Source organism: Lactuca virosa, chromosome 1, assembly GCF_052849685.1.
Source record: "Lactuca virosa cultivar CGN04683 chromosome 1, Lactuca_virosa_CGN04683_v6, whole genome shotgun sequence".
In the NCBI taxonomy this organism is placed as follows: domain Eukaryota; kingdom Viridiplantae; phylum Streptophyta; class Magnoliopsida; order Asterales; family Asteraceae; genus Lactuca; species Lactuca virosa.
Window position 1 is genome coordinate 88338560 of NC_136426.1, and position 15958 is coordinate 88354517.

At 32.7% G+C, this 15958-nt stretch overlaps 1 protein-coding gene across 3 annotated transcripts; it reads right to left on the reverse strand.

Annotated features, from left to right (window-relative positions):
- Positions 1-383: 383 nt before the first annotated feature.
- LOC145150069 (putative glycosyltransferase At5g03795) lies at positions 384-4883 on the reverse strand. 3 transcript variants are annotated; one of them, XM_079075256.1, is made up of 5 exons: positions 4750-4883; positions 3109-3800; positions 2884-3014; positions 1996-2350; positions 384-1116 (listed from the first exon to the last, which is right to left on the reverse strand). In XM_079075256.1, exons 2-5 carry the CDS (start codon positions 3796-3798, stop codon positions 445-447), a joined length of 1848 nt encoding a protein of 615 aa, XP_078931382.1. In that variant the 5' UTR covers positions 3799-3800; positions 4750-4883; the 3' UTR covers positions 384-444. The 3 variants fall into 3 exon arrangements, with proteins under 3 accessions (XP_078931382.1, XP_078931380.1, XP_078931381.1); XM_079075254.1 differs by having other exon boundaries at positions 3109-3833; XM_079075255.1 differs by lacking the exon at positions 4750-4883 and adding an exon at positions 4342-4570 and having other exon boundaries at positions 3109-3833.
- Positions 4884-15958: the final 11075 nt, after the last annotated feature.

Genomic DNA, 15958 nt, shown 5'->3' on the forward strand with positions numbered 1-15958 from the left:
AATTTTGATTTTGATTTATTTACACTAGAGGAGGTTGCCCCCGTTCACTGAAGCTGCTGTTGGATTTCAGTAAATAGATATTGCCATAAGTATTGGAAATTAAATGGGGTCTTTCTCAAGCCTTGGTCCTAGAATGGACTTTTTTACCCCTGGTGTTGCTTTTCTGACCCTAGTGTGTTGTGACCCCTAATCTTGAAGTTTTTGCTTGGTTCTAGTTGCACTTCATACTTTTCTTCTCTGTATCTTATACACTTTGTAATTGGTCAATTTTTATATATTTTTCCGTCGTTCTAAAAAAACATTTGATGATAAACATTAAATATATAACTCTTTAAGACGATAAAATGCATTGTAAATCTGTCGACTCAAAACTGACAAGTCAATAAACAATGACACATCTTATTTAAAAATCGCATTTTGAAAAAATATATTCACAATAACTAACTAACTACCCGAATCTACTCTAAAAACTCTATTATACCATATCGAATGCAAAATCATATGAAATATATCATATTTCACAGGCTTAACATGCCATAGAAAATGTTGTTGTACCTTCTTAACTCTCTGTTGCATCACCAGATACCTCCTCTTCGATATAGAAGCAAGAATATTCTTCAAATTTGGAATATCTTTTTCTTGAACAAAAACCGCAAACAATTCCCAATTCAAGATCTCAAAAAAAGGTGGGACAAAATTATCCGATATAATTACGGGAACACATTCATGAAAAATAGCCTCCACCACTCTAGGACTATTCACCTCATAACCTTTAGCACAAATACAATACTTGCTACTCTTCATGTATTGAATATAGTTTTTGTTTCCTTTAGATTTTGGAAGCTTCTGGAAGATTTTCATGTCGGGGTCTTTGTTTTCCCAATGTTTTAGGAGAATGGGGCGGACATAACCGTGCATTTGGCCTGCAAAAAAGGCGAGGATTGGGCGTTGGGAAGGGGGTTTGCCTCCAAGTTCACGTAATGGGTTTTGGGGTGAGCGGATGTATGTTTCAGGGAGAGAAACGTCTTTTCCTAATTGGAAACCTTCTCTTTTGACATCTGAATTGCATAGAGCTCTTATGCAAGTATCCATGGCTTTTCTTGTCTCGTCTGTTGCCTGAAATTATAAGTTTGATTTTGGTAAGTTCCAAATCACCAAAAGGAAAATTGTTCATAAATAACTAAAGCTAGTGGTTCAGGGTTCAAGTCTAATCGTGGATATATGTAGATTTTAAGGAGTAGTTTAGAAGATAAGATTTGCCGTTTCAAAAAAAAATGTTTATTAACACCAATATGCAATTTTTGAATTACAAAAGATGCACTTTTTGTCTCACCTTATTTCATATTTTTGGATGGAACAAAAGGTGGAAATATGTGGCGTTTTATTTATTTCATCTTTTTGGATGAGTCACAAAATACAATTTTTGTTCTATTGACTAAAGTTTTAATTCTAATTTCACATTTCTAGTGAGGCCAAAAAAATATAATTTGTCCCATACCAATGTAACATTTTTGGTTGTAACCAAAAAAATACAATTTTTGTCATGTTAATATCAATTTTAATCCTCAAATCGACCTTAGGGTGGGACAAGATATGTAATTTTTGTTCCATTTCACATTCTACGACTGAGTTATTTTTTTTGTCCAATCAACATTGGTTGTAATCCCAGTTTCAACCTTTTGGATATAGAACAATAAAATGTAATTTTTCTCCACTTAACATAAGTTGTAATCCCCATTTCACATTTTTATGTTTGGAACATATAAATGTAATTTTGTCCCATCTTATTTCACCTTTTTGGGTGGGACAAATAAATAAATAAAAAACTATTTTTGTCCCACAATATTTTTCACCTTTTTTAAAGTTATTGTCCCATTAACATTAGTCTTAATCCCAATTCAACACATGTCAAACACAATACAGTTTGTTTGTCCTGACCTGTATAAAAACGCGGCCTAGTCAAACTTGGGTTACGGTAAGGATCGTATGACTTACCCAATCATGACAAGCAACGAGGAAATGATCGGACCCACCAGTCCTATTCCATGAATCATATTTCGTAGCGATCAGGTTAAGGTAGTTCTTCAAGTGTTGTACCAAGTTGTCGCGACTTCCAGATCCAGTCACGTATAATTTCTCTTCTAATATTCGAGAACTAAAAGGAAGGTAAAATAGATGGGCATCTTTGGGGTCATTAGTGACAAAATGTTTGCTTTCTTCCATATGCTTCATGAACCATCCCTCAGAGGCATAAATTCCACTAAGAACTGATTGTGGGTGGTGGAATATTGGTCTTTCTCCCTCCTTGTAAACGTAAACCTTGAGAGTCTTTTCCATTAATTCATAGCTCCTACATTGCATATGCAAATGGTAACATAAACTATTACTGTAAAAAAGAAAGACTATGTTCCTTAGGGCCCATAGAAAAACCCAACATATTTTTATTTAATTTTGAAAAAAGCTACTATATTATTTTTTCAGCGCATTAAAACCCCAATATTTTCTAAAAACCTTATTTAAGGCTTTTTGACCTCGAAACAACCCAACATATTTTCATCTTAAGCATTAATAAACATTATATTATTTTTAAGTGTCTTAAAACCCTTATATTTTTTGAAATTTTATTATCTCGTAGATTGTAACCAGCAAACCCTTGAGAGCCAATTACCTAGCATTTATGGCTATCTACGGTTTACCAATCTCAAAGCCTTAAATTAGACAATTTCATTAACATAAGGGTTTTTACAAACTAAAAAAAATAATATAGCGGTTTTTTTAAGAATCTGATGAAAATATATTGGGTTTTTTTAGGTTTTCCCTACAAGTATTCACCCAAGAGTCACCACACTATAAACAAGATAAAAATTAGATCCAAAAGATTACCTTTTAAACATCGATACATTACGATATAGAGGAGGATAAAGTGCACGATCATTGCCATTGATTGGAGCATTCTCAATTTGATATTTTGCATCGAGTAATTCTTGATCAACTTTTAAAGACCACAATGGTTTCTACATTACAAAATTTGTAAGATATATAAGCAACAAATCAAGCATACCTACAAAGAAACTTTTAATCACAATAACAATTGTGGAACTTGCATACCATTGATCGAACATTAGCACGATTATAAAGTAAAATGTCATACATGTTGGAAATTGTCACTACATCCCCCATTGATGGAGCTTTCTTCACTTGCTTTTTATGTGATTTAGCCAATTTGTTCTTGTGGTCTGAATTCGGTGCACCCATATCTGCTTTAGATGTGTATGTGTTATTATCCAATATTGCCGTTGAAGGAGAAATAGAAACTATTGATGTTGAGGGTGTTATAGGAGTTGGTGAACTTGCAGCATCTGGATTTTTTTCTTGTGAGGTTGAATAACTAACATTATTGATAGTTAAATTTCCAACAGATTTTGTTGCATTATCATTAACCAAACCTCCATTTTCTTGAACCTTGTCCACTGTTGAATTGTGCTTCACTTCAACATCATTTTTGTCTCCATTGTCTATAATCTTATTACCCTTCTCAAGTATATCCAAAGGGTTTGTATGATTAGAGCCATCAAAAAGGGTGATGTTGTCTAATGATTTGGGATTTTGTGGTGAAGCTTCATATTGGAGGCTTCCACTTACAGGTGGTTGAGCTTTTTTAGCAGAAAATAAGGATGATGAAACATAATCACCATATGGGAATTCAAAGTACTGGAACATTATAACCATGGCAAATACTACTGCAACAAGCCATACTAATCTCTTGCTTTCCAGTATATACTGAACTTCATTACCCATTGCTGTAAAGCATAAAACTTATTGGAATTGGAACACTGAAAAATTGTCATACAATTTTATCAGACGTATTTAAATCTCATAAGCAATATTGTAAACATGAAATACAAAAACATAATAATAAGCCAATAAAGAAGACTACTTGATGATTTATTCATATGTATAAATAGAACCATATAAACCTTAAGTTAAACCAAACGTCTTGAAACCCCAATGAGTAATGTTTCCACAAAAGCCTAAAAGAAAATGTCATTCTCATGAAGATGAAGACATCTGATCAACAGTAAATTAAAATTATTCCCTTCGTATAAAAACAAAACACATCAACATCAAATTTTGCTATAGGGATGTGTAAAAACGTATTACAGATTAGTTAGATTCCCGATTCTGATTAGTATTTCATCAGGAAACTTAATCTGCCATTAGAAAGTAGTGGGTATGAGCAGAGACCTAAATCGTGGGTGTTTTATGGGACTATTTGTGCTTAATTGTGTCAAGCGAACAAAATCATTCAATCAGAACAGAGAATGAACATGAAAAACTTACTCGATTGTTAGAAATCAACAATTTTCTGCTCATTAGGTGACCAAACTCCAACAAAGCAAAGCAACATGCATACGCAATTCCATTAAAAAAATCGAAAATACTAAAGCAGAGCTTAAAAACATAGAATCGATATAATTGCAGTAGATCAACCGAAGAATATAAGTTACCATATGCAAACGATGAAGTTTTTTCAATCGCCAAATCAAAAGATTGAGTAGATACGTGAAGGAAACGTTAAACTGATTACGTTATACAGTCCAAATAATCAATTGCAAAATATTCGAAGTACACGTGCTATTCCTTGATCAAAGATTCAAAGTGCTTCGAAACAATTGAAGCATAGAAATTGATAACAATATTAAATGAATTTGCATGAAGATCAACGATTGAGAATTGAGAATTAATTACCTGGGAGAGAAACGTGGTTGAGATTTTTGGGAGGTTGCTCGAGGTTTTATGACAGATGTTGCAATGACGGCTGGAGGAAGAAATATTTTAGGATATTGATATTGATGCATGATTCCTTACATAAACTCGACTGATCGATGAAATTACAATTTGGTCCTTGAAGTTTTTTGTCTTGGTCGACGTACCACAAACTCCTAATTCTGCATTAAAAAAAAAAAAAAAAAACAATTCCTTTGTCTACTTGAAAATTCCATTTAGGAAATTTGTAGCACGTAAATTTTGACCACAATTTTGAATTTGAAGATTTCATTTTACATCTTTAAATTCTATTTTCAAAATATCACCGTTTTCATGAAGGATCTAAGTAATTCAATTCAACATCATCTTTTTATTAAAAACCCAAAATATTCTCATTATTAGTTGTAAGATTCATATATTATATGGGTTAATTTAAAAAAATAAATATAAAAATTTAAATATTTGATAATTTTGAATTTATAAGAAAATAAGAAAAATAATAAATTATTATAATAAAAATGTTTTTAATATTTTAAATTTAAACAAATAATTTAAATAAATAAACAAAAAAACTAATTAGTTTTTATTTTGAGAATTTTTAATTTAAAATGTAAGTTCATTAATGACATTGATATTAATTTATTACTATACTATATATGAGACTCATGTATTATATGAGTTTATTTAAAAGAAAAAAAACTAAATATAAAATTTTAAACATTTGAGAAGTTTGAATTTATAAGAAAAATAAAAAAAAAATATTGAATTATAAAAATTAAAGTATTTTTTCTCTAAATTTAAACAAATAATTTAGAAAAATAAATAAATGAAATTAATGAAGCTTTAATTTCGTAATATTAAAATTAAAAGGAAAATTCGTTAAGGAAATTAAGATGCATTTATTATTGTATTTAAATACTATGTGGAATTAATAAAATAGAAAAACCATAAAATGACATGTGGAATAAAAATTAAATCAAAATAACCACAAAATGACATTTGACAAATTAAATGAGAATGTGACAAGTGGCAAAAAAAATTTCCATTTATTATAGTAGATTTATTGTAATTATTACATTAAAATATTATATAAAATAGAAAAACTTATAAAATGACATGTGAAAAAAATTCAAAATAACCACAAAATGACATTTGGCAAATTAAATGAGAGTGTGATAAGTGGCAAAAAAATCTTCATTTATTATAGAGGATTTAATTATTTATATATATTGAAATGCGTACGAATAAAGAAGGAAATCTTCAATAAAGTTTTATTATTTTGAGTCCATTTATGATTTAATTTCAATTTTTATTTTTTAAACAGAAAAATTCTAAATATTTTATATTTTGCCCAAAGTAACGAAATATTCTTTATTTTTTTCAACAGAAAATAACAGATTATCGTATAAAGTTAGATAATTTGAACTTTTCTATTCAAAAGATAAATGTTACGATTAAACCGTAAACTGACCCTAAATATTGATCTGAAATTTCGCAATAAAGAAATTAGTTTTATATACATGACATAAATAAATAAATAAATAAATAAAATAACATTTAACATAGATTACAGTTCTTTTAAATTATGCCATATTTATTACATCCTCCATAATAAATAAAGAACTTTTTGTCACTTGTCATATTCTAATTGATTTTGTCATATATAATTTTGTGGTTATTTTCAATTAATTTTTTTCCATATGACATTTTGTGGTTGTTTCATTTTTATTAAATGTATTAATTGCAATAAATATAATAATAAAGACATTTCAATTTCATTAATTGACTTTCCTTCTAATTTCAAATTTTCTAAATTAAAGTCCATTAGTTTTCTTTGTTTATTTATCTAAATTATTTGTTTAAATTTAAAAGAGAAAAAACATTTTAATTTTAATAATTCAATATTATTCTCTTTTTCTTATAAATTCAACTTCTCAAATGTTTTATAATTTTATATATAATTTTTTTTAAATGAACTCATGTAATATATGGGTATTACACCTAGTTTAAACTTATATAACTCCTTCCAGAAAATAAAACCAATTGTCTCGCCAGTAAAATATTTGACATCATGGAGGGTGGACGCATAATTTGTATCAATAGTGGTATCAATATTTTTACCTATAAAATATACTAACATAAAATAAATAATAAAAAATACGAGTGTATTAAAGTAACAAATTTAAAGTTATGTTATTACACACATAGCAAGCAAAATAAACAATATATTATTCTCTTTTATGCTATACTCTAACCAATCAAACTCATCAAACCAATCAATAACAAAACAACATAACGTCTTTTTTTTACCGATTTTCTTTGATCGAAATGTATGACCCCTTGGTTGCAGGGTCTTTGAAGCAAATTTGTTCTTTTTACTTCATCTCTTTGATTTGGATTATAAGTTGTAATCATTGCTCTATCTCACGGGTTTTTTTTGGAAGATCATTCAAATCAACGCTTGTAATTAGAGTAGTTGTGGGTCATGGACTTTGTGGTCTTTGTGGATTTAGATTAAAAGCCGAAAGGAATGATTGATTGGAGCATGGTCTTTTGGAGGATCCTTCAATACTTGATTTATTGGAGTTGCGTCTCTTAAAAAACAAATTTTACCCTAACAATTGAATATATCAAGTATTACAACAAGCCAATAGTTCAACAACTTAGTAAAAAATCCATGGAAACGAGTCTAATAATAAGTAAAGAAGTAATTCAAGAAAAACAACTACTAATTTCACCAAAAAAATTAGTAATTTAAAAAAAAAAAACTAAAAAAAACTAAGTAATTTCATAAACCTAAGATCAATACTTTATACTTACTTGTTTCATTGTAGGGTTTGGAGAAGAACATATTTTCTTTGTAGATCAATTGCTCAATGGTTTAAAATTAGATATTTCTATTGTTTTTTATCCCTATCCACTTAAAAAGACGATTATACCCCTCATATTTGTTTTTTTATTTTTTTATATTAATTTTAATAATTTTAAGTAATAAAAAATTAAAGAATGGCCTACTCCTCTATGTGTGTGTGTCTATATATATATATATATATATATATATATATATATATATATATATATATATATATATATATATATATATATATATATATATATATATATAGGGAAGGGTTATTTGGAAAAAAAAACCCTAAAAATCATAAAAATGCATAAAAAAAATACCTAGACATTACAAAACTTTTTTTTGAATTTTTTATCAAAAAATCGCAGCCTTTTTGACAATTTCGCTGAAAAAAATATAAAAAATCAATTTTTATTTATTTATTTTTTTGTAAATAATTTTTTTTTTCAAAATTTTTTTCAGCGATTTTATGTTAAAAGCTGCGATTTTTTGATAAAAAAAAATTCAAAAAAAAGTTTTGTGATCTCTAAGTATTTTTTTATGCATTTTTATGATTTTTAGGGTTTTTTAGGGTTTTTTGTTTTCCATAGAACCTAAACCTATATATATATATATATATATATATATATATATATATATATATATATATATATATATATATATATATATATATATATTATCAGGTACCTCTCATCTCCTTCACCCCTTTCATCCCTCTTTCTCTCTCTTTCTCTCTCTATCTCTCTCTCAAGAAAACACACACTCAAGAACACCTTCACTGCACCACCTTCCGCCAACACCAGCATACGCCACCCATCTATTCGTACATTAGAGAAGGAGTGGCGACGACTTTGTTTTGCACCATAGCTTCGGTGGAAAAGAAGGGACAATGGTGGAGTGGAGAAGTCGACAAGGTCTCTTTCTCATATCTGAAAGCCTAGATCTCTTCAATTTCAGAGCTTAGTTTTACTTCATACTATCAAAGAACACATTCATATTTCATACCAGTAATCCAACCTCTAGGGTAGCAATTTCAATGGAATTTCTATCAAACCCACTTTCCATATCAATAATCTCGACCATATCTCTTTTTTTTTCTTTTTTGCATCTATGTCTACAATCAACATAATCATAACCGACTTTATCGAGAAAGATTACTTTTTTTAGGTCAAGAGGTTGATAGCGTGATCTCGAATCAACTTATTGGTCTTATGATATATCTAAGTATCGAGGATGATACCAAAGATTTGTATTTGTTTATAAACTCTCCTGGTGGATGGGTAATATCGGGGGGACTTTTCTCTCAGCCTCTTTAATGCCTAAAAAAGATTTGTCTTATCTTAAGCATGTGAAAAGCCATATCCTATCTAGCAGCAGGGTGGAGAGCGAGACTGACCATTAATTCGACTATTATAGAATCTATTCTAACTCCACTATACAAGAAGGGTTTGGGCCCTTCATTTTGTTTGATGACATGCGCCTTCTTAGAATAAGGCTAGGAGCTATTCTCCAGTGATGGCTGCCTTCACCGTATGAGTGGGATCTTTTCCTAGAAAAAAGGCTTTCACTATAGAGAATTCTCAAGTAGATGTTCCCTGAAGTGGTTGCTCTTTCGAAAGCAATGGTTGCTAGGAATGGTTTTGATGTCTAGCTCTTACAAGCAAGGCGTGAAATGATTCTCTTGTGGAAGAAGACGAAGATGAAGAAGCATCATCAAGAAACCATGTTCAATCAGCCTCTTAACTTCAATTGATGACCTATCTAAAAAACACAAAACTTATCCATATATTAAAAACCAAAAATTAAAGATGTATCCAATGTTCTTACATTTCTCCAGCAATATGAACATGGATCCGTCGTTTCTAAACGCTAATCTATGTTCTGCAAACCCTAGTTTCGAGGGAGGCTTCTACAGACGGCAATGACGACGATGACAGAGGACAACGATCGCGAGTGGTGCGGTTGGTTCGTCAGGTGACACAATAAATCGGAGTAGACATGTGAAGGGGATGAAGGTTTTGTGTTCATCCCCATGATATGGGTTTTTATTAATAAAAAAAAAGACAAAGGGAAAGGGGGAAGAGAAAGAAGACGAAGAAAGAGAGACGATAACAATCATAAGGGAGGTTTCTGGGATCTTGATTTTTGATACATCTATTTTCTTAATTTTGTATGTATGTGTGTGTTTAAGAAGATGAAGTTAGAGAACCCGGATGAAGATTTAGTTTAAGATATATATATATATATATATATATATATATATATATATATATATATATATATAGAGAGAGAGAGAGAGAGAGAGAAAGATTTATGGATTTTCTTTTTGTTTTTTTTAAGTAAAAGAATAATAAAAGAAATTAAAAAATAACTACTTAAGGGGTATATTTCTCATTCCAGGTTAGGTATTGACCAAAACCACACAAAAATGACAATCATTAGGACCAAAACCACACAAGGTATCCGAAATTAGCCATTAGTGCATCATCAAAACTTTTTGGATCAAAACCACATAACTTTATCAACCACAAGGATCATTTTTGCAATTTTGTCATTTATTTTTCCCTATGGGCATAGCTAGGCTTGCACAAAAAAACCGGTTCAGGATCCGAACCGGTTACTGAACCGGTAAACCGGTTCACTACGAACCGGTCCACTAGGAACCAAACCGATTCAAGAACCGAACCGCCGGTTCGCATCCGTTCGAGATTTTAGATATTGAAACTGGTTTAGAACCAGTTTAATAACCGTGAACCGATTTGGAACCGGTAGTCAAACCGATCGAACCGGTTTAGAACCGATTGAACCGGTTTAGAACCGGTGTGACCGGTTTAGATAGGTTCGAGTTTTTCTATGACGGAACCGGTTTGAACCGAACCGGTTTATGGTTGAACCGGTTTTACTATTCATGAATCTGAACGAACCGGTTTACTGAACCGGTTCGGTTTGAAAAAAAAAACCGGTTTGTTCACCCCTAGGCATAGCTCACACAAACATAAGAATTGTTTATGGGCTTTGTAAGGTTTGGACTTTGGACTACTATTTGTTTACATAAAATAATAAAAGTTTGGGCTATAATTTTAAGTTTTGAGCTAATATTTGTTGTACGGTATTCCTTTCCTTACGAACCTATAAATTAGTAGTGGTTGTATTTTAATAGAAAAAAAAATTATTTATAAATTGAAATCGAGTAGTGGTTTGTGACCTCGGGGAAGCCTTTGAACCCGCCACTACATCCATGCCAATGGCTTCATGTTAAAATTGTTAGAAGTGGCGTATTTTTTTGTTAGGATTAAAGACTTCCATAAACATACAAAACACAATCACACGGCAATTAAAGATGTAAAAAGTAAAGAATATTAAAATTTAACGTGTTTCGTTCGAGATAAATGGTATAGAGATAATAGTTTTTCCATGTTTTTGGCCTAGAACATTGACAATGATTACGAGTATCTTTATTTATAATATATATTATAGAAAATTAAGTCTCATATTGAATCTTTTTGTATTTTATAATTAAATAAAATATATATTTATTTGATTGATGCAAACAGTAAGTAAAGAGCTTTCTTCTTTTATTATCTTTTTAAAAAAATATTATCTTTTAAGAAAGAACAAAATATCAATATTTTAAAATTTGGTTTTTAATTTACCGGGTGTTATAACAGGTAACCAGATTTCGGTTCAACCGGTTTAACGGTCGATTAGAGTTAACTAGATATCCACATATTGAACACTATAAGATACTTAATAAATAGACAAAATTGCAAAAATGGTCCATGTGGTTGGCAAAATTCTATAGTTTTGGTCCAAAACGAAATGTTGGTGCACCACTGGTTCAATTTTAGATATCTTGTGTGTTTTTGGTCCCTATGGTTGTATATTCTTGTGTTTTTGGTCCACATCCCACCTAAAATGACTAATATGCCCCTTAAATAATTATATTTTAATTTCTTTTATTTATTTTCTTATTCTTATAATAAAATGAAAACAAAAACAAAATAAACCCACCACACACACACACACACACTCTCTCTCTCTCTCTCTCTCTCTCTCTCTCTCTCTCTCTCTCTCTCTCTCTCTCTCTCTCTCTCTCTCTCTCTCTCTCTAAACAAAAGGAAACGTGTTCTTCTTCCTCAAATAAAGTTGTCAAATGAAACACCCAAGACAAAATTGCAAAAATGGTCCCTGTGGTTGTCAAAATTCTGCAGTTTTGGTCCAAAAAAGTTTGGTGGTGCATCAGTGGTCCAATTTCGAATACCTTATGCGGTTTTGGTCCCTATAGTTGGAATTGTTATGTGTTTTTGGTCCAGACCCAACATGAAATGACGAATATGTCCTTTGATAATTCTTTTTTATTTATTTTTAATTTTTTATTACTATTTTAATTAAAAAATAAATTAAAAAATAAAAATAAAATAACACCACTCTCTCTCTCTCTCTCTCTCTCTCTCTCTCTCTCTCTCTCTCTGTAGCCATTCTCCAAACACCACCACTTAGTTTTGATTTAGGGATTTTGAAGATTGCTTCCAAAAATTTAACAAAGAACCACCGATGGACCACCCGATTTCCTCCTTGAACACCACTATTCTCATCACGGTAACCAGAAAACACCACAACTGGGACCATCCTTCTTTCTTCATCTCCAGAAAACACCACCAACGGAAACCTTCTTCATTCGTCGGTGGTCCCGATCTATATTTTTTAGGGCTAGGGTTTCCTTGTGGTGACAAATGGTGATGGTATGCGACAACAATGGTGGTGGTCAGATCCATTGTGCAGAAGTTCAATCAAACACAGTAGAGCACCGGAAATTAACTTGAGAAGGTGAACGAGACGGAGCCCCCTATAGAAGAAGAGAAGAACGGTCATACACAAACCCTAATTTTCAAAAACAAGTTCAGGAGGACTTAGAAGAAGCTCCAATGGCGGATGATGTTGACGGTGGCTTTAAAGAGCGTGATTTTAGAGAAGCTCCACCATTTTCGTCCATTAGAAGCCATGTTTCGATGAGTGGTCATAAGATATAGGAGAATGAGAACCAGAGGAGAACAGTGGATGAGGGAGAAGTGACGAAGATGTTGGTAGTTGACAATGACGAAGGAGTTTTGGTGTTCGTCTTCAGAAAATGGAAAAGGGGAACAGAAAGAAGAAGAAGAAGAAAAGGAAGAGAACGCTTATAGGGGTTGTGTTGGAGTTCAGGTGCTCGCCGGAGTTTTGGTGTTCGTCGGATGTCTTGGTTTTGGATGAAACTCACGCTTCCTGTTATGATTTCCGGTGAAAAAATAACATTCCCCCGTAAAGAAGTCTCCTACGTTTTTCTGGCGAAAATGGTGGGCGTCGGAGGTGGTTTCAGGCGAAATGGCAGCCGCCGATGGTGGTTCTGGACAAAAGAGGGTTGCACCGGTTATGGAGGTGGAGTTGGTGATGAATGGGTTTTATGATAAAGATGGTAGAGCAGTGGGTTATATATTTATTTATTTATTTATTTTCTTTTAAGATGAAAAAATATATATAAATTAAACTAATTAAAGTATTACAACAATTGAAAAAATAGAAAAAATAAATTATAAGGGTATAAAAGTAATTTCAAGTGTACAGGGACCAAAATCACTAAAAAGATCCAAAATTGGACCACTGGTGCACCACCAAACTTTTTTGGACCAAAACTGCAGAATTTTGACAACCACAGGGACCATTTTTGCAATTTTGTCAACACCCAAACACCCTAAAATTTTTGAGGCTGTTCTTCATTCATCTTTGATCACCTGTAAAGAACACACACCATTAGAGTGGCTGATTACCTGTGAAATCAAGAAAATGGCACCCTTTTCCCCATTTCCATTGTTGTTAATTAAAACAAAGCTGGAAAAAAATTTCTTACATTTTTTCCTTGATTTTCGGTATGTTTCTTCGTCCTTTGTCATGAACCACCGGCCGTAGTGGTGCTTCGGTGAGCCATCGAGACAGCAGCCTCACCTCTCGCACATCTCTTCTTCTCCCGTCAAAGCAAACGTCACCGAACCACCTGCGACGTCGTGCTTCTCGTCTGAACTCTTTTCTGGCCTCCTTCCCTTCGAAACCCCTAGCCACACCGAGAGGCGGCGATTTCTCTTCCCGATGAACGATAAGAGGCGACAGCCTCTTGTGTTGCTCGCCCCTACTTGCGAATTCGGCCACTGGACCATCGATCGACCTTGGGGCTGTTCCCATTCGTATTTCTTTTTCTCCATCGGACGAGGATCGAACTCCTCTTCCTCCCAATCGATTATGCCTCCGTTCTTCTCTTCGTGTTCCCTTCATCTGCACTCGTTCATTTGCGTCCGGTGATTTCTTGGTAGAGACGGAGGTGCTTGCAGGTGGTGATGGCGAACAGTGGTGGGACTCGTTCATTTGTGTGTGTGTGTTTAAGAAGATGAAGTTAAAGAACCCAGATGAAGATTTATTTAGAGAGAGAGATGTGTGTGTCTGTGTGTAAGAGAGAGTGAACGGGATGGTGGTGGGTTTTTTTATTTTGAATAAAAATAGATAATAAAAAAATGGAAAAACAAATTATAAGGGCATAATGGTCTTTTTAAGTAGATAGGGACCAAAAACAATAGAAATATCCAATTTTGAACCAGTGGTGCACCAACATTTCGTTTTGGACAAAAACTACAAAATTTTGTCAACCATAGGGACCATTTTTGTAATTTTGTCTAATAAATATCCATATATAACAAACCAAGCCAAATAATTCCACCCTCGAAGAGTCATGTCATTTTGAAAATATTTGTGATCACAGTGAAGCATCGATCCCATGCAGATGATATATTCAATGAACGAATCTTGTGTCACAAAACACATGCAAATTTCTACAAAAATGGAAGTTTTATCTACAAAAAATTTAACTGATTCAGTCACAAAACACATGCAAATTTCTACAAAAATGGAACTCTTTCTACTGAAAATTTAACTGATTTGGTCTACCGACATCGTGGCTACTGAATTTGCAATATTTGTTGGAATGTTGATATTTTGAAATTTAGTGTGTGGTAAAGGTGTAGAAGAGTCGATTATCCGAAACCATATTTTTCAAATCTGATTCGGATCAGATTTTCTAATATCGAATTTCGGATATATCTATACCCGATCTTGGAATATATTTCAGGATTTTATATAGCAATGATTGGATTTTTTTCTCATATAAATACCTAGATTTTTCATAACCAGATAAAAATATAGGTAAATATTTGATGGCCAAATTGCATAGACAGTTTATATCCGTGGGATCAGATATATCCCGTTAAGATATTTCATGATAGGAATTAACAAAAATTATGGATCAAACTCTATTGTGTGAGATTTGTCCCATGTAGGAATCAAGAAGAAAAGAAATAATCTCATAAGGGAGGAATGAGTCATAGCGGGTTGGAGGAGGAGAGGAATGAGCGGGATGAGAGAAAGAGAGGGGTCTTGCGGTTTGAGGAACCCGCTAGAGGTTGAAATCAAAGAAGGATTTTGGGGAAGATGGGTTGGGCAACATCTAGGATGGGCGGGTTCGACTTCGTCCACTGCGGTTTTGGTGGTTCTGGCGAGAGGAGATAACGACTCCTTCCTCACTAAGCCTTTCCTCTAGTCGCTTACTGAAATGGACAAAGCTTGGTTAATTGAGCTGGGCTTGGATTGTGGTGTATGGTTAGCTATTGGATTTAAGCCTCTCCTCTAGTCGCTTACTAAAATGGACAAAGCTTGGTTAATTGAGTTGGGCTTGGATTGTGGTGTATGGTTAGCTATTGGATTATGGTGTATGGTTAGCTAAAATGGCTTTTGATTATCCCTAGTTTGATTATTAGACATTTAATAACCAAAGAGAGGGTCTTGAGTGTAGATCCATTGGCAATGACAAACCCAACCTTTAATAGACTTAAATATAATTAAGGTTCATTGTCGTAAAAACAAGTTATTAGTCACCAACTTGGACATTAGGTTGTAAACTAACGAGTATTTATTAGTTATATACTCTTGATGAAGTACTTCCTCTATAATTATGGGGGGCTTACCTATATAGACATAAGGAGTGATGCCCCTCTAGCATACGTAAATATTTATTTTAGTGGCGAATCTAGAACCAAAAACCACGTGGTTCCTTATGTAAGTGAAACCAAAAAAATGAGGGAGTAAATAATACTAGTGACGGGCTGGCGCCTAGCAGAGAGGCAGCGGTGGGCCGGTGGCGATGTTCGGACGGCAAACAACATAGGGCGAAACTGGTGGCGGGGTGGGAGCGATTATCATGGCAACATTGTATGATGCTTCAGATATGTTAATTCAGCTCAAGCGACGTTT